We start from the raw sequence: 18,845 nt of genomic DNA on the forward strand, positions 1-18,845 counted from the left end.
AAGACACAAATTGTGTTTTTAGGATCATGCTTGGCGGGATATTATGGTGTAGGACTTTCAAGGAATTTCTCTTCCCAAAACGCTACAAGGAGGGGTCCGCAATCTTTTAAGATTGTATTTGACATAACCTGTGGCATCGGCAACTTCAGAGCGTACATTTTCTGCCCTCCGACGTCTAAAGAACAGCCCAAAAAAGCACCATAAACCAGGATGGTCTAAACTGTCTAGTAATGCATTGTCACAAATCAATAAAGGACACACTTGTTAAAGATATTTTGGGAATTTTGAGTAGGGGGAATTTTGAGTAGGGGAATGTGCCCCCAACATAGAGGGTATGTTCTTGGCTTGGAGTACAATGCCCCCCTCTCCCCACCCCCACGTTTTAAATACTTGTTGCCTCTGTGTTCTCTGGAAAACTCCTGTATTTCCCTTATAGCTGAGTAGTACAGACACAGATATACATTGTTTGTATTCAAGAAATGCACATGTTGTCCATATATGGTCATCATCTGGACACAACAGATATCCTGCATTATTATTCAACAAATGCGTGCGCTGCCCATAATTATATGGTCAAAATGTTAACGTTATCTGCCATCCGTACATAACAGATATCCTGCGATATACGTAGCTTGCGTGGATTCATCCAAAATCATGTATAATACAGTTTTTCTATCTGCAAAATTTGTTTTGTTGACAATTAATTTGTCGAAAAATAAAACAATTATCCTGCTCAATCTTGCAGAATATCGTCTGATTTTAGCCCACTTGGCCTACGGCCTCGTCGGCTAAGTATCAGGGGATATACAGGTTGCCAAGATTTGTTCAAAGTCTTGCAAAGCACTTCATAACCATGGTTTTCCTTGCTGCAAAAAAATTTAATGTGTTTCCTCAAAAAATTGTTGAGTCAATATGAACTGAGAGACACCTTGGGCAAACTCGCTGTTCCTTTGCCCCGCACAAACTATCTAAAAAACAGTTTTAGTTACCAAGGTGCAGTGCTTTGGAACAGCTTACCACCTGATTTGCGGCAAGCACAAACTCTCAATGGTTTTCGAATTGGTTGCCGACATCATTTTTCTTAGTTTCAAACTAGCTTTTTACTTTTAATAGCACACAGCATTCATGTAAAGCAGAGTTATGTTAGTATAGATTAGTTTTTAGTATTGTACTTATTACCATGTATTTTATAATTGTATTTCTGATGAATTTACCATGTTAAAATAAAGTTACTATCCTATCCTAGATATTCTGCTCAATCTTGCTGAATATAGTATCAGAAGATATTCCATGCGATTTTGCAGGATAATTGTCTTGATCCCTGACACTCCAACAACTTTTACTACATGTAGAAATCTTTTTTTATGGTCATAGTAGAATCACCCATACTAGCTTACGGCTTCTGCCTAAAGCTTGCCTTAAGCTTTAAGATTAATTTTGTTCTAGCCTGCATCTCAGATGTACATGTGTAATAGAACTCCAGATGGTATATCTATTTACAAGGTTAACTTCATCTGCAATGCAGCCCAGATTTGCTCAACTTCTAGCAAAGGAAGGAGTGGTTGGCACGTCAGGTGCAGGTAAAATTGTTTAATACTGTCTTTTGCATTTGTACAGTTTATAATGGCAAAAATTATGCCTTTTCTATTGGTAGACAAAACCAACCTCATTCCCAGGGTCTCTCTCTCCCCACTATCAAGGAGGGGAGGGGAGAGAGAGACCCTGGGAACAAGGTTGGGGCAACACCAATAGACAATTCTCAGCTGATTGTTCTATTTTCTAACACTGGCTCTGTGATTGCTTTGATTTTCATTGAACAGAACTCTCACAGAAATAAGAAAAACATTTTCTGATACATCTTTTACAGTCAGCACAAACTTCAGAAATTAGTATTTACGACCTTAGTTATAAGATGGGCATCTGATTCATGTCTGTATGTTCAAAGGAATTGCATTAGGTAAACATCTGGGCAACCCTTTAACTAGAAATTCTGCTCGGGATAGTTAAGTCTTGATTTCCTTTCTAACTTTGTCTTTTCTTTTGCCTTTCTTTAACACTCTACTGTGGAGTGCAGCTCAGTGTGAAAAACAACCACTCCTTGACTAAGACTTGTGATCCGTAACTTTGATCAACCATCTCGGACCAACAAAATAGGTAATAAACTACACAATCGTGCATTAACTCTTCTTGAAGTGCTTTGATTTACCATGAGTATGAAGTTGTTTTCTCTTTTTGCTTTTCCCAGATTGACCATCTTGCTGGTAAACACTTTTCTTGTTGCCTCTCCTTCTAAACTTCTTATGACTTTTTTGCCTTTTGGAAGTAGCTCTGCAAAATGAATGTTACAAACAGTTGCAAACAGTTAAAAAAGTAACTTCACGTTCATGATTACTAAGGTTACATTTGTAGCAAATTAACCCTTCTTTGTTATTTGTTTGTAAAATCAAGGGCTCCTCAAGCAACCTCATGGTAATTTGATGAAGTGCCGTCCTTTGCAATCTTTTTGTCAATGTCGAGTCAATGGGTCATTAATGGTTCATGCTCTTTTGTGTTAATTATTGCGGTTTGATATCAGAATGGAGTGAGTGAGTGAGGAAGTTGGAGGTTCATAACATAACCTCATTACCATGAGGTTAAAAGGTACTGCACATGCTCCACCAAGTACTGGTACTCTAGTTTTAGTATGTACATATAGTTAAGCAAGAAAGTGTGCCACAAAGTTATGCTTTGCTGATTGGCATGTACATGTAGCAAAACTCAACTGTCTTGTCTGGTGCATTTGTGTATATGTGTACATGTATATGTTGTGGTTCAATTTTACCCGCAGTATAATCTTGTATTTCCCATTGTTTTACATACTTCATTATCATGTATTACCATACATACTTACTTTTCAGTCCGTTTTACCAGGGAATTATTCTGTTCCCCAGAGACTGAAGTACTTGACGTATCTTGTTGTGATTTTACTGTTTCCATCAAACCCTAAACATAAAAAAGAAGCATGAATTAGGAGGTATTGTTTGAAATAAAGAGCTAGGAATGGTATACAGGCAGATACTAATCACAAATACTGGGTCTAAATGTCGTCAGACTTAAAAATTGTGAGAAAATCAGGCTAAGCAGTATTAAATGAAAAATGCAACTGGCTGCTGCAATCTACAAAGAAAATATTTTCTCAAGAAGTACAATTAAAAATAAACAATAAATGACTTAAGTGTAAATGCAGTATTAATTTTACATTTGGCACTGCTGTGCTAATTAATGACAGTAAATAAACAAGTGTTGCATGTTGCATGATCCCAATGGTAGAGGCTGAACAAATAACTATTAAATTTTACAAAGGTTATTGAAGAGTTGAACTCTGGGCTACCAAGAACAAATCCAGCTAGTGACAGGGTAGTCTGAAATGTCAGCCGTCCTCTTGTCCCAACCCTTCAAAGGAGGGGCATGAGCGAGAGGGAAATCTGTGGCCCTCCTTGGGGGGGGGGGGAGGGGAGACAAGAGGATGGCTGACACTTCAGACTAATGACAGGATGAAGATCTTTAAGTGGGGAACTCAAGATTTCAAATCCTGTGCCCTAAAACATTTGCCACACTGCTTCTTTATGTACGTTGTTAAACACCAAAATGCATCATTACAAACATTATTTTTCTTTTACTTTATAGTGTTCCTATTTAATAGTTTTATTACTACTACACGTGTATTTCAGTTTTGACACTCAAATAAAGGTATTATTATCATTATTATTGTAAAGAGTCACACAATAGCAGTCATCATCCATGTAATATCAGTTCGGATGTAGATGTTTAAATTCTAAACTTGTTTATTATTCACCAAGCCTTTTGTTATTGCATAGTAAGACTAAGTCAGATTCTTTTATTAGTCCTTGCACAGGGATGGTAAGAAACAATCCCACAGTTTGTGTCACTCACCCTATTTGGTCCAATACATGCAAACTTTTCACCGTCCAAGTTGACGTCACTGATAGTAGTAACCGTGACAAGATGCTCAGGATGGTCATAGGTTGCGTCAACTGATGGTACAACTTCTTGTTCATCATTTTCATCATCTGATTCAAGAGCCTCTAGAATTGGACAAAAACAAATCCTTTTGGTTTGTGCAACTTGCCTTAGTGGTCCTTAGCACATTGGAATTGAACAAATATACAGTGTGTGAAGATGAAAATGAAATAATTATGAAAAACTTTATAACACCTTGAATATAATTTTTTATATCCCTATCTGTCATTCTCTTATTCTCACCTAATTCTTTCCTGTGTTTCTCCATTTGTTCCGCCATACTTTTCTTTTTCTATTACGGGGAAAATAAAAGATCAATTCAATGTGTTATTTTGAAATGGAAAGAGAAGGAGACATGGCTCTGACTCATAATGATTCATATTGAGCATGCATATGCATTAGTGCTACTAGAGGGGCCTGAAGGGGTAAAATGAGAACTGGGATTTGGGCAAATTTTCACTGGGAAAATGGGATTTGGGTCACTGGGACTGCGATTTGGTCACGCAAACAAATAAACAATAGAACTGGGACTGGGATTTGGAAAATCGAGAGACAATAGGCTTGGAAATGGGTTTTGGGCAAAATTTGGGTCGAAAATGGGATTTATAACCCCCCCCCCCACACACACACACACACACACGGCCCCCCTTTAGGACCCTTCTACTAAGCTACTAAACAACCTTCACACATGACCATATGTTGTATGTCACATGTGACCACCTGTGGGCTCAACAGCTGTCTGTGGTAAAATAAAACATTATGGCTTTGTCACCGTGCGATCAGTTATCAAGCAACATATAATTTGAACATGCATTTTTACAGAGTGCTTTGGGACAACGGTTTTCAAAACAGTTAGTTTCATCCAACATCATGGACATCTGTTAGATCCAACTTTGAGTCAGAGCAGAGTCTCCTTTTCTTCCTGTCTCAAAATGACAGAAAAAGAGACTCTGGTAGCAAGGAAATGGAAGTTACACTACATGTGTCACATGTAACAGAGATTCCAACCCTTTTTGAAGGAAAAAAGGGAGCATTTTTAGCGCTGAAGGTGTGCGCCTCTAGGGGGGTCTGGAAGCATGTTCCACTGGGAAATTTTGCAAATTTAGGTTCTCTCAAGTGCCATTTCCGGCATTTTGACATCATTTCTGAGTTATTTTATAAGGTCTTTATTCTTTTCACAAACATTTTTGGTACTTTTCTTTACTTTTGCTACACTCAGATCACTCAAACAAACCTCTTGTTTGAATTCCTTTCTCCTTTCCTTTTCCTTCTTTGTTAGATCTTCTTTTGCCTTTTTTCTTCGTTCATTTTTCCTCTTTCGAAATCCAAGAAGATAGTCCCTGGAAAATTAATATGAAAATAACAAAGTACATCTTATCTTGCTTATCTCTGACTGTTTAGCCATCTGAGCCACGCCTGATAGTTATACTGTAGTTTAATGATTATTTTACCAATACATTCAACTTCAGATTCCTAGGATAAAGCTTATAAAACAAACACACATACTTCAATGTGTTTGCAGCAAATTCATAGAGACATACAGTCCGAAACAGAAGTTTATATGCACAAGCAACTTGTTGAAGCAGACGTTCAAAAATGTCCTTTGTTACTTGAATGTTCGCTTATTGGCAGTTTAAGGCTAGGGAAAGTTGATTGTCAGAAAAAATCAACCGAAAAATTAAATACCTGCGAGAATTTTCATCAAACACGAGGACTTTCTTTTCTTTCTTCAGCTTTTTCTTTGCCGCCATCTTGAAAATAACCACTGAATAGTTTATTTCAGTATCGCAGGCGCAGACCGAGACTTGTTCCCAGGTCTCCTACTGTCATTTCCAGTTTCTCGCGGAAACGCGGGAAACTCAAATAAAAATGGCGGAAATTCCGCACAAAAACGTAAACATACTTTCTCGGTTCACAAAGCTTCCAGATAAAAATCAAGCGACTGTTTTGGTAAGTCCAGAAATCATTCTATGGTAGAGTGTATTTTGATGTGTTTTTAGGAATGTTTTCTTTTCTTTTTCGTTGCAGTTTGTTGGCGTGAAGGGAGTTGGAAAGCACAGAATTGCAAGATCTATGCTTGGAATTCGCACCGATTTCTCGCTGCAGATGTAGGTCACATAAGCTTATTTTTATCTTTTTAAGACTCAAATTTTATATTAGCTCTCACACTGATTTCTTGTCAATAACAGCCGTGTTGCTACAAGTCTGCCATTGCCTGAGGACACTGAAAACACAAGACCAAGAGTAGATTTTGTTGTGCTGTTCATTGACTTAACTAATAGCTTGAGGTAATCCAACAAGAAATATCTTTAATATAATTATACTTATTTACAGTTCGTGTGTCACCTTTGACGCTTTTATTTAATACTCACACCTATGGCTGAGGGCCTCTAAGGGGAGGGGGAGGGTCCATGTTCCCAACAAATTTTTCCTTGTGTTCCCTAAAAGTATTTCTTCGATTTTGGTGGTCCCTGTTCTCTAAAACATGCTCTTTTCCCATGTTCCCAATTTTATTTTCATTTTGTTCCCATGTTCCCAGAAGTTAATGGCCATGTTCCCTAAAACCCCTGGGGGAGCCTCATGGCTGTCAGTAATGAGAATTGACATTATTCTTGGTTTTCACATGACGTCGTCAAAATTCTAAAACCCAGAATCGCAAGACCCTGAGTTTTTATCCTTCAGTGGCAATTAGACGTGCATAATATATATCCTTTTGAAGGTTTTTAGCTCGATAGCATTCGCCGTCTTTAAGATAGAGTACAATGTTTACTGAGTTTTTGTCGATGAAGAACGTAAAGACTCAACTTTGGATTTTTGACTCGACTTTGGATTTTCCTTGATTTACTTTCAAAAAACTTTTTTCCCAACATTTGAGTTGTTAAACTCAGGGTGCGGCTTATCTGCGGATGCGGCTTATACGCGGGTGTTTACGGTATTTTGAATTTCGGAGTTTCACGCCACACGAGATCAAAGATGGCCGCCGTAGCCTGTCACGTATTCTTTAAAAAATGCCTCATCCTGCGATTTTTAACAATCTGGACATTTGAGGTTTCGCGAGAAGTGTTTTTGTAAATGTTTACTTGTTCATGAGGGTGATTTGACCGCTTTTTGTAGCAGAATTTAATGCCAGATGTTTTCATTGATTTCCGGCCGCCATGTTGGAGCCCAAGCAGTTGGGCTCCAACATGGCGATTCCATACTGTGCTCTCTAAATTTGCGTGAAACATTTTGACTGATAACTCCAGTACGGAATAACGTACAGACCTGAGACTTGGACAAGTAGTTTACATAAAAAAGTTTTTTTTACAACCTGTAATATTCTTGATTTTTTTGACTCGATAGTTTTCGATTTATTTTTTCGCGGCGTAACAGTGAAAACCACGTATAGTCTCATGGGCCAGCCAGCACCAACAGATAAATCGCTATAATTTCAGTGGATGAGTGTTGGCAAAAGATACTACGCTATCCACTGGATAGTTATTTATCTGATAAGTGGCATTTTCCATCCTTTGAGTAACCTGAGCCTAGTGCACAGCAATAATATTTACCGTAGTTTGAAGAACTGGGGTCTGGACTGAAGGGGTCAAACTACCATCCAGTTTTCACTGATAGCAATTAATATATTTTTTCGTAAGTAAACAGACCATCTTTTGAGACTTTCTTTTATTCTTCATGTACTGTACAGTACCACTTACCAGGGTGCTAAATGAGTTTTTTTTAGGATGTGTGAAAACAAAAAACAAAACAAAAAAAAAGACAAAATGCAAATCCCCAAGACAAAAAAAATAGGACTGCAGCGCTTCACTGCATGGCCTCAGAGTTAGAGGATCAAGGCTGCCCCCTCCCCCCTCCCCAACAGACTTCTTTCAACAAAATAATTGATGCAGCTAAAAACAAATGGAGGCGATTAAGCTCAGTACATTTTAAATCGATCAAGGCAACACTAATAATTTATGAGGTAATACAGCCAACAGGGATAAAAACAGTCCTGTCTGGTCATCTGGGACAATTAGGCAAGTAACTTTTTACACTTACTTGCTCAATAGACAAGGGCCCAGGCAAGGTGTCTGCTGACTAAATCATGCAAAAATTAACTAAGACAAGCATGCAACTTCCGTGGGCAAGCAAAAATTGAAAACTGCTTGCCCAAAGAGCTGAAATTCAAGTTTCTATAATTAATTTCAAGCCCTGTGATATACATGTAATGCTCATTCTCATTTGATGTCAAACATCTCAGTGATATGTTTTAGCGAAGTGAAAAGATCCATTTCCTTTTCAAGCCAAACAAATGACCAGATGTCACAATGACATGTCTGGTTTAAATCATTCACTGCAGACGAGGGATGGTTTAGATGCATGGTTTACAGGCTCACTGATATTTTATTTCTTTATGTTTACAAGCTTGGAAACAATCAAGTCTGCAGTTAAGCATGTCGACATTGACTACTTCCTGGGACACTGTTGCTTTGTGGTCACACAAGGTATGTTAATCAGTGTTGTATACAGAAATGATAGGTAAAGTCTGCATTCAAGCCTACTACCATTTTCGAGCGACCGTGAAAGGCAAACTTTTTTCTGCGTTTTCTCACGTGTAAAACATTCAAGTTTGTCTAGACAAACTGTCGCGTTTTACAAGTAAACCATTTAACGTTGTTTAACGTAGAAAATACTCTTCAAAATAAAAATAAATAAATAAACAATCGCTGATCGCTGTCACAACAATTGCCAGAAATGTAAAGCCGCCCTTTTCTGTCAACATTCATTGAAGAAATATAAAAAGTCGACGCAAACAGTTTTCAAAACACACCGGCGGGGCTGTCAAACTTGACATGTTGCTGCTCCAAACGTTAATTGGTTCAGTTGAAAAACGTGACGGTTTGTCTAGTCAAACTTGAATGTTTTACCCTTGAAAAAACGCGGAAAAAAGTTTGCCTTTCACGGTCGCTCGAAAATGGTAGTAGTGGCCCATCAGGCAAGTGCTTATTTCTCGTTTCTACTCCTCCATAGACCCTTTGCATAAATGGCGCCCAAATTTAAATAACAATACTATGTACATCCTTAGCCTCGTGTGGATGTTTTTTAACAAAGGATTTTTACGTGAACGTGAGGCTAAGGATGTATCTGTATTGTTATTCAAATGCGGACGCCATTTATGCAAAGGGTCTATGGATGGGAGGATAACTTAGTCCATTGCAGAGTAACCCTCTAGAATTTGATTCGCCTGTACCAATTTAAACACCTGGGTGGAGAGATGAACTGTGAAAGTAAAGTGTCTTGCCCAAAAACACATTACAATGACGCCTGGCCAGGCCTCTATCCAGTGCACTAACCATTAGATCATCATGATCTTTCATACAGAAAAGATACTTTGGCTACAAATCTGGCGTTCGAATTTTTTTTGAGTTGCAGATTACATACATTCTATGTATGAGTTTTTGAGTTGGAGGTTACATACATTGTATGTTTACATTCTATGGTTGATTACCCCCCCCCCCCCCCAGTGACGTTTTTGTAATTTTTAGGCTACACTTAGCAACAAGGCTCCCTCAACCTTATTTGATTTGTCGTTTTTCAGCTAAAAATGAAGCCATGCATGCTGTCAGTATCCAGGAGGTTACAGGTCTTGCAGACAGTTATGACTCGCCCCTTATTTGTGCAGACTTGGAGGTGAGCATAGCAATCTAAGGCTGTTTGAGAAACTTGATGATTGTACGTTTGTTATCAGAATGTCAATTAGATGCGAGTTATAACTTTGGGATTTTAGGGAAGTGGTCATAACAAGTGTACTCAATGGAGAACCACCTTGTGTAGGGGTAGGGGGCTATGCAAGACACCACCTGTCTGATAGCCAAATGGACAAAATTTGCTTCATTCAAGTCGAGACCATATTAGGTGTGCATGAAGCTTGCATGTTGCAGAAATGGCACAAGGAGGTTTGAATCTTTTTCTAGGTTTACTCCTGGTAGAATGGGAGGGGGATACAAACAAGACACCATCTTAAGGTGGGGAAGGGGGAGTACATAGAGTCAACCTGTCTGAGTACAAAAGTTTTGACCATTTCCTTATCCAATTTTGTAAGAGGTTTTGGGTGGGCTTGTAACTGGGAGAGCTTATATCCATGGGGGGCTCATAAGCAACAACAACAAAAAAAAGCAATTATGTTGAAAATAAGCTAGAGGTTCTGATTAGCAATATTATTTTAAGAAAGCCACTCTGATTAAAATTATTTGCACTCTCCCCGCCAAGGTATTAATCGCCTATTCCTACGAGGTCTTTCCTAAGTTTATATAGAAAAGTTGGATGGAGAAAGGCCTCTAATTATCTGGAGGGATTTATTACCAGAATATTTTTGTCGTTAGCAGACAAATAGGGAGCCCTAACCAGAAAAGGGGGGAGGGGTGTTGGGGGGTGGGAATTAGAGCTGTTCTTCAGTTAATTGATAGTGAAATAATACCAATATTACAATTTAATGCTTTAAAATTGTTTTGAAATGTAGAAAGAGGAAGACAGAAAATTCCTGTCAAGGAAACTTGTTCATCTTCTTCAAGTATCTTGTGGATTCTGTTCAGATGTTACAACATTGTTACTGGACACAACTAGGAAATCATTTGTGTTTGAAGATGAGCTCAATGGCATGATGGAGTAAGCCAGAAAAGAACTCTAATGGCTGTGGATTATCAACATAAAACTACGAGATATCCATTGGTATTGCTACTGACTGTTGCCTTAGTAGCTGAATCTGCTAGAATATGTTGACGTTTTGACTCAGCAGCAAGAAACAAAGTCAACTCTACAGTCATTTGGATCTGACACGAAAACATGTTTTATTTGACATCAAGAAAACCTGCAATAATTCCAGAAGTTTCATGAAGCAAAAGCAAGAAAAGATGTGCCTGCCTGCAGGTGTCTGTTGGTAAAGGTCCACTTGTTATTGCTACTATGCTGTGCGCACTATACTTTGGATTTCAAAACTAACTGTCTTACCTCTATAGCAAAAGTTACACCTGTAGTGTAACTTTTTGGGACAAATAAGGGAGTGCCAGGGAGGGGGGGGGGGGTACTTGGGATTCCAAGTGACGGGGATGATCGAATGGGAGCAAAAATCAAGACCAAAAAAGTCCCTAGGACTTCCAATATAAACCCAAAAAGTCCCTAGATCAAAATTAATTGACCCCTCAAAAATCAACAGCACAACACGTTTGTTTGTACTTTAATCGCAGAACTACACAGCCAAGACACTACCAACAAACCTTCACATTGTTCTTTATACCCAAAGACATCCCTACTTTAATAAAAAAAAATATATGTGCCAAATTTTCCTAATTTTTGTCTTTCTAGTGCTTTGGAGCCGGGCATCTGTGCGGTTATCGTTTCAATGGTTTTTCGCTCATAGTACACTCAATTTTAAATTCATACATAGTCTTATAGTACACTCTGGTAAACCGGGAGAAGAAAGAAACTGGCGGGGGGCGTGGGGGGCTGCTGGCATCGGGGGGACCGGGAGGGTGGTGCAGCGGCCGGCCCAGAGTCCTCATGGGCCGAGAAGATGAGTGAGTGAGTGACACTCTGGTTGAAACAGCACAACAGTTTCTTTCAAAAGTTCTAACTTTGTCCCCTTTTAAAAAGACGAGTGTTAGGGTTGGTAGGGTGGGATGTACTGTAGTGTTCAGTAAACCAACATTAAAACCTAATTAATATTGAATGCTTTATTATATTTTATACACTTTGTACAAATTATCAAGAGTTACAGTACTTAATAAAAAGAATTATACAGCTGCAATATTAAAAAAAAGCATACAATATCACTGCTCTTGTGAACGCTGGACATTAAGTATGACTACTGAACTGGGTTACTTGGAACAAAATAACCAAAGCGATCAAATGGAAAGGATGATGACCTTTTTTGTAAACAAACCAATACAACAATTTTCTACAACAAAATTTGAAACCCAACAAAGTTGCAAAAAGTTGCAGACCTTCCATCGTTTTCTGATTGGTTAGTTTTGATCCTAAATTTTAAGTGTTTATTTAATTCAGCTTCAGTTTTGGCTGTCAAAAAATGAGTTCTCAATCTAAAATTAAAACTGATCATGTAGCCGCCAAGGTTGGGAACTATAATCGAGTAAAACATACCTTTATTTGACTTCACTTAGTTTCAAATTTTGTTACAGAACTACTGTCTGGAGTTCTCAACCTCATTGGTCTGTTTACAAAAATGATCGCTATCTGTTGCTCTCAATTAACATTTTGATTGGTCAATTTTCTTTTAAGTGGCCTAGTTCAGGTAATGATCACACTGTAAATGATAAAGTTCGTAAGGGTAGTCTGATCCAAGAAAATTATCCTCCAAAATATTAATAAATAACTTCTGGTTTGAATTGTGAGATAGTTCATGTAATTATTATTATTAAGGCTTTGAGAAATCAGAATGCCCCTATACATGTATCTATCATTGCTTTGCAAAATTGGAATTCTGCTGCTTTTTCCAAAGAACCTACTGTATAAAAACAAACAAAACTAAGATTTTTTCAGAATGGAGAATTCATGCCTAATTTTGTCCCAAACTTTAGCTTGGCTCTCCTCTGAAATCTGATTCTTTCCCTGCAAAGATAAAGGAAGCAAAGTAAGCTACATTTTGAAATTACCTTGTGCTACGAATGTGCAACCTGGCTATTGAGTATTAAATTAGTACATGTAGTCTTCCCAGACTGATTCTACTTGGCACAGGCCTGGCTGTACCACCTGATCAACATTCTGCAGTGATATGAAAAATGTTGATTCAGTAATACAGACAGATTACCTTGTGATTATCTGTTTAAAACAGATGCATACACCTTAATGTTTTCTCAAGCTATATACTAGGTCATCCTTGTGAATGTTTGGTTTTCACCTTTAAGCTGCTTTTGTACCGGGTAATTATAATTTTGTTTGGGATAATTTATCAAGGCTGGGAATCTCTATATTTCATAAATTGGTATTTCAACATGTCTAGTTGGAATTAATAAAAGTTTACTTCAGAAACTAATCGTTTGTCAAAATTTACTGTGCATATGGTTTATTTTTTCCACTCACGCATTTGCATTCAATGCCGTAAAATAGCCAGGTATTTAGGGGTGGGTTCGGGCGTAAAACCTTCAGTCATCAATGGGTTAACCTAGAGAACTACCATTTTGAATTTTTTTCTTGCAATGGGATTTTTGTACATAATTTTCAAAAAATAATGATTTAATAAGAGAAATAGCTCCCCTGGAAATAATAACCCATAATACTGTTCAGTACAATAAGATGATTCCATAAAATAATGCAAATATTAAATTTATTTATTAATTGCACTTCTCAGTAATGTGCAAACTCTGCTCAATCAATTGGCAAACTGGTTTTCAGTTTTCGCTGCTGTCAATCATCTAAGCAGACCTCTCAGAAAACAGAAGTTCACTTCATCGGGCTCAAAACCTTGGTCATAACATAACAATAATATTTTCCTCAACTTCCTTTTTTTACAAGATAAAATTACAATCCTTTTTATGTTTTCGAATATACATACAACTATTTAAACTATACCAATCATTTTCTTTGCTTCTGTTTTTCAAGGTATGTTGGTTGTTGCGTTGAGTGTCGACAGTAAAAAAACACATTCGTTAGTTGGGTTTTGAATTTCAGAGTTTGCGTGTTACTGAAAAGTGTAATAATTTTTTCCTGGCTCTAAAGCATGTCCAGTGAACTGAAAATAATCATATTTGTCTGGGGAAAGCAGAAAATACCGGTAAAGTTAGAGAAAAAAAGATATCTTACTTGATGTATCTTCTTTTTAACAGCTCGCAAATTGCAAGGGCGACAATGGGCCATAAAACAAGGATGACTATAGAGGGAACTGGTACATCAGTAAGATGGTACACTAAAGAGGCATGTTGACTCCACCCAACTTGAGATAGTGCAAAGTATACTAGTTGGAGTGATAAACTGTGGGATAAAAATTCAAGTGTTATTATAATCATGGCTTAATTAAGACATCAGCGTAAATGTATGAGCCAAACTAACTAAACTGAAAATTCTCTAAGCTCTCTGCAAACATTTGGTTTTTTTTAATTTACATACATACATACTTTACATACTTTGACCAATTTGTTTTTCACCATAGCTAGCCTGCTCAGCCCAATTTCTGAACAGCCTAAGTGTGGAAAGCTTCATTTATACTGGAACAATTGCTATGCAGGCTAAGGCCTTGGCAAGCCAAATTTGTCTAGTAAATCTATTAATAAAAGCAATGTCTCCCATAGAACAAGATGAGGACTTCACAATTTTTCATTTTAGCTCTTCATTTATAAAAAAGTAGATACCCGATAGATTTCTGTTTCTAACGGTGGTAGTATACGGTTTTCACAAAGTTGTAACACTGCTAGCACAATTTCATTAAATTTTGCTTTTGTTATTCAGTCATAAACTGTTGTTCTAATGTCTAATCAAAGAGTTATAAATTTTCTACTTAAACTGCTCGAAATTTCTTAACGAAAGACCTATACCAAGTGTCATAATTATTTTAGAAACTTATAAGAAGAAAAGATAGACCATTCACTGGGCACTTACATGACAACTACAGAAATGATCCAGGACTTGTTCACAAAAGGTGATTTCCTCCACAACAAATGAAGACGATGCACATAACTTGAAGACATAAATACTGAAAAATGAAACATGTAAGACATCCATAGTTAAGGCCATTCCTTTATATTGCATTGTTCATCCTTACTGCACATAATCTCATGCACGATTAGCCAAATATGCGCATTAGTAAATGGTGACCTATCATTTTTTCTCTTGAATTGAATAGGTCATTCCTGAGTTGTCTTTTGTCTCAGTACCAGAATGAGTCTTTGCGCGAAACCATTCATATGAAAATTTGTTTCACTTGCATGTTTAATTCCAGAACAGACACAGCTCAACTCAGAAATGGCCTATTGAGCAACAACTTTCTTTCTGTAAAATACATGTAGATCTAGACCATTTCATCATTGAACAAATTGTGTAGCCCGCAAGCAGGTTCACCTTGGGGAATGAATACACGGGCAAGTGGTGGGTGTATAAAACGGTATTTTAAAAGCCATACCACTTAAATAAACTTTCACAACTTGAACAAGTGTTTAGTACCGATATTGGACAACCCTCTGATCTCCAAAAACATTCTTTAATTACGTGTAGTAAAAAGATGCAGCCGGAGGCCAGGACAAGTCGAGTCCCCGACGGGACCCCGGCCCCCAGACCGTCCCCCGTCGGACCAGATTTTCTGTCCCACCCTCCACCCCCCCCCCACATTTCTACATTGCTATCCAGCAGTATGCAGGATCTCCCGTGGCCCCCCCGAGTCCCGTAGCCAGGTTGCGCCCCCGGCTGGAGGCCTGCCCCGGGGACTCAGATCTTTGTCCCCGCTCGTGTCTGTTGAATAATTTCTTCACTATTCTTAAATTACATTACCAACATACCAAAAAGAAGTACTAGAAAAAATACATTGATGTCTTGAGCCATGGCTAGTGCTTGAATGTGACTTTCTCCCAAACCATTCCAGAGTTGAGTGTTGTTTCTTTAGTTGAAATAAATAAACAAAATATTCTGTCATAAAAAATTATTTCTAAAGTGCTTATTAACCCAGGTCAGGTGTTAGAGTGATCCCAGACATAGGCCTAATGTTTAACAACAAAGTGATTAAATTAATACTTAATTTGTCAAGCATTCCTTATTATGATTTCAGGATTTGTATGTTAAACCTTCACTGACTTTTACCTACAATGCAAGGCAACCATAAATAAGTAGACATTTATGCATGAACAGGAATATTAAAATTGTAGAACTTCCAGATTTTAAATTTAGTTCCAGCATCCAGCAGGTGTCGGAAAATGGTCCATTCAAAAAATACCACATCTCACAGAATTTCAGTCAAATTTCCTGTGGTCTCGCCAATTCAAATTTTCTTGTGACACTTGTCTCTGAGTCTTGGAGTCTTTCTTTGGCAAGGCTAAGAAAGACTCAGGCTCACAGAAAAGGTACATGTCTCACTGTCTTAAGAATTCTCAAATTTACTTAAAACCAAAACCAGTACCGCATACCCAAATTGAGTCAGACAAAAATATAAAAAAAATAATTAATAATTATTTATTATTGTTACCTTAATCCAAGGAGGTAGTGGCAGTTACCAGATTTCTGGTTCAAAGACAAGCAAAATCCACAAAGATTTAAAGGAAAAAGAACAAGACAACAGATACAAATAGAGGGAACGAAACACACAGTGAAGAAGAAGCAAACTGTATGTGTGATGTCCTGAAAACAAAACCACAAATGACTAAGTGAAAAGAATGTATCACTGAAATGACCTTTTTGACTGGTCAAAATTAATTGAAAATTAAAATAAGAAATATCAATACCTATGCCCAAGGGCAGTCATTGGAAATTCTGAGGGGTAGAGGGTTTTTTAAAAGGGTATGAAGCAAAACTGGAAGTTCAAGAGGGGGAGTTCATCCCAGGGGGACTCGGGTCAAGGAGATGTGCGAAGGATTTTTTGGGGTGATTCGGGATTTTTTGGGTAGGAGAATTTGAGTATTTTTGGGTGACTGATTAAATAGGGGATTTTTTGGGTAAAAACGAACAAGTGCCAGTGCGGCCTGGATTTAGGGGTAGACTAGGGAAGGGCGTTGGTCAGGGATTTTGGGTAGCGGAGACTAGGATTTTGGGTCCGAGGCCTCCACGATCTCCCCGTCACTTTGATCCCGGAGACCCCCCTGGGGAGTTCATCCAAAACAACATTCTGTGGTAGGGGTATAAATGTTTTCTGTAACACAATAAATTAGTGGCAGATCTAGAGGTTGCCAAAAGAATGCTCCAAAAAAGGGTGGTCCCAAAGTGAAAATGTGCTCTTCCTCTCCAATGGAGAGGGGAGAGAGATGGGTGAAGTACCCCCCCCCCCCTAAATCCATCACTGGCAATGTGACTGGCATATCAACACAAGCAAGAAACTAATATGTTTTACTGAACTATGATAGCCATGATAATGATAGTAATAACTATAGGCAAGTATTACAACTGGCCAATCACGAAAGAGAAAAATTTGAAAGGGCAAAAGCTGCATTTGTGAGAATAAAAAAAACTGAACGTTTCATCAAAAGCTTACAAGTAATGGGATCTTTCTTGTAATGGGATTTGTATCTTCTTAAATTGACACAGTTTTATTTAAACTTAAGTAAATTACCTTGAAGTTTTTGTCATTTTTCCCTGTCATCATTGTCATAAGATTTTGATCAGCTGGTGAACCTATCAAAGACAAACTCAACAGGGGTACTATAAGGCATGACAGCCACAGTAGATGAAGGCCTGTCAGGGGAGGTGGCAGGAGGAAACATGATGATAGGAGCATCACAGCTGAAAGTACTAACTGACAGGATAGCATAAAGGAGAAGCAGTTTCTGAGTCCAAAGCAAAGACGACGTGCCTGCAAAGTTACAAGACGTTAGTTGCAAAATGGTGTGTAAGTGCCCTGAGGTCACTATTATTAAGTTTAAAACAGTTTTCTGTAGCCTCAAAATGTGTTGCTTGCCCAATTTAAAAATACCTTTTGGTACTTAATTTTATTATTTTGAGTCAGACAGTAAACCTCCTTGAATTGAGCTTGTTTGATTTAAGTTAGTTTTTCAGATTTTTTTTTAAACTTACGTTACAGGTTCATTGAGTTTAAGTGTCAGGAATTATATATGGCCTATTTTCAGGAATAATTTTTTCGTCTGCAATTAATAATAAAGGTTGTCTATTTTTTAAACAACTATGAACTGTAGTTTTTCTAATATTATTTTTTTCACCTCTTTTATTAAGTCCTTGAACTCAAAACTTGCATCTCTGTGGAATGCCAATGAACATGGCAGGGCATTGAGGAATGCACTCAGCTCAAGTGGAGAAAGCTCTGTAGAAGAGACCATGTGGGAAATACTGTTTAGAAGTCAGTCAGTGAACAATATGCACTAGGGAAATAGCTGCTGCAAACTGAGAAAATAACAATTGTGTCTTATGTATGCGTGACATATCTGAAGTGCTCAAACTAAGTACCTATACAAGCTGTGAACTCCATAAATTTGCTCTAATGGATTCACAACAATAAACCCTGAAACTTTTGGATGATAGTTAAAAGTAAATTTTCAACTGAATAAGGGAGCATCTATTTGAGTAGAGGTGCAACTTCTTAAAATGGAGGGCTTTAAATTGAAGGTGCACTTATTGAAAAAATGGCACTTTATCAAAGCATTATTGTATAAATATAGCAACTGAAAAACAGATGGGATAATTTTTTTTCCCAGTTTTTTTTTCCAAGTTTTTCAGTTAATGCAAAATTTATCATGCTATATTTCTACATAACGACTCACTTGGGCAGCATTATTGTATAGCACCAGTTAATAGTAAGCCCACAGTTTTTGGATGAAGAGTTTAATGCAACAACATAAAAGCTTAAAGGTACCATTACTTCCTCCCCAGCTTTGACCATGACTTAAGCTTCTTACCGCTTTCTTCCTCAGTAGACTGTTCATCACTGAACCTTCTGTGAAGTTTCTCTCTAGTATTTTCATGTCCAAGCTGAGGAGTTCCTGATCGGAAATCTTTTGGTAGGCCTTTTAAACAGAGCTGGGGGAACAGTGGCTCCACTGCTATACTGAATAATACAGAAAACATGCAACATTATCAGCACAATATAATACAATTACTATATTTAAAAAGTCCAATATCACATATAACTGGCTTTGCCTGGAGGTAGACTCCTCATTTTGCTTTTTATAAAACAGGGTTATGTCAAAGAT

The 18,845-nt window shown here is 37.7% G+C and overlaps 3 protein-coding genes across 6 annotated transcripts in view; 1 reads left to right on the forward strand and 2 right to left on the reverse strand.

The window, feature by feature from the left end:
• Nucleotides 1-407: 407 nt before the first annotated feature.
• LOC144632331 (nucleolar protein 12-like) lies at nt 408-5,794 on the reverse strand. Of its 2 annotated transcripts, none has more exons than XM_078490956.1 (6): nt 5,707-5,794; nt 5,255-5,360; nt 4,264-4,312; nt 3,934-4,085; nt 2,891-2,982; nt 408-2,328 (listed from the first exon to the last, which is right to left on the reverse strand). In XM_078490956.1, the coding sequence occupies exons 1-6, from the start codon at nt 5,769-5,771 to the stop codon at nt 2,178-2,180; spliced, it is 615 nt and encodes a 204-aa protein (XP_078347082.1). In that variant the 5' UTR covers nt 5,772-5,794; the 3' UTR covers nt 408-2,177. The 2 variants fall into 2 exon arrangements, with proteins under 2 accessions (XP_078347082.1, XP_078347083.1); XM_078490957.1 differs by having other exon boundaries at nt 2,270-2,326; nt 2,883-2,982.
• Nucleotides 5,795-5,869: 75 nt separating this feature from the next.
• Nucleotides 5,870-11,700, forward strand: LOC144632333 (centromere protein M-like). The gene is made up of 7 exons (XM_078490960.1): nt 5,870-5,970; nt 6,049-6,128; nt 6,210-6,308; nt 8,422-8,501; nt 9,596-9,687; nt 10,517-11,447; nt 11,576-11,700. Exons 1-6 carry the CDS (start codon nt 5,890-5,892, stop codon nt 10,664-10,666), a joined length of 582 nt encoding a protein of 193 aa, XP_078347086.1. The 5' UTR covers nt 5,870-5,889; the 3' UTR covers nt 10,667-11,447; nt 11,576-11,700.
• A 7-nt stretch (nt 11,701-11,707) lies between these two features.
• The window catches only part of LOC144632249 (transmembrane protein 94-like), a 32,537-nt gene continuing 25,399 nt past the window's right edge, over nt 11,708-18,845 (reverse strand). For all 3 annotated transcript variants that reach the window (XM_078490843.1, XM_078490842.1, XM_078490841.1), the window contains exons 29-36: nt 18,552-18,700; nt 17,859-17,959; nt 17,255-17,494; nt 16,178-16,329; nt 15,498-15,595; nt 14,605-14,698; nt 13,813-13,980; nt 11,708-12,621 (exon numbers count right to left, since the gene is read on the reverse strand). In XM_078490843.1, coding sequence (XP_078346969.1) covers nt 12,549-12,621; nt 13,813-13,980; nt 14,605-14,698; nt 15,498-15,595; nt 16,178-16,329; nt 17,255-17,494; nt 17,859-17,959; nt 18,552-18,700 — 1,075 coding nt within the window. In that variant the 3' untranslated portion in view covers nt 11,708-12,548. The remainder of the gene's footprint in view (nt 12,622-13,812; nt 13,981-14,604; nt 14,699-15,497; nt 15,596-16,177; nt 16,330-17,254; nt 17,495-17,858; nt 17,960-18,551; nt 18,701-18,845) is intronic.

The sequence above is a fragment of the Oculina patagonica genome, chromosome 12 (assembly GCF_052425735.1).
Source record: "Oculina patagonica isolate OP01 chromosome 12, crgOcupat, whole genome shotgun sequence".
Taxonomy (NCBI): domain Eukaryota; kingdom Metazoa; phylum Cnidaria; class Anthozoa; order Scleractinia; family Oculinidae; genus Oculina; species Oculina patagonica.

What these genes read in the sequence shown, in the direction of transcription:
- LOC144632331 (XM_078490956.1), bottom strand. Translation starts at nt 5,771, where the DNA reads ATGGCGGCAAAGAAAAAGCTGAAGAAAGAAAAGAAAGTCCTCGTGTTT. An exon ending in GAAACACAGGAAAGAATTAG is followed by an intron (nt 4,086 to 4,263) that starts GTGAGAATAAGA and finishes GTCCAATTCTAG; the next exon opens with AGGCTCTTGAATCAGATGAT. An exon ending in CATGTATTGGACCAAATAGG is followed by an intron (nt 2,983 to 3,933) that starts GTGAGTGACACA and finishes TTTTATGTTTAG; the next exon opens with GGTTTGATGGAAACAGTAAA.
- LOC144632333 (XM_078490960.1), top strand. Translation starts at nt 5,890, where the DNA reads ATGGCGGAAATTCCGCACAAAAACGTAAACATACTTTCTCGGTTCACA. An exon ending in TTGCTTTGTGGTCACACAAG is followed by an intron (nt 8,502 to 9,595) that starts GTATGTTAATCA and finishes GTCGTTTTTCAG; the next exon opens with CTAAAAATGAAGCCATGCAT. An exon ending in TTATTTGTGCAGACTTGGAG is followed by an intron (nt 9,688 to 10,516) that starts GTGAGCATAGCA and finishes TTTGAAATGTAG; the next exon opens with AAAGAGGAAGACAGAAAATT.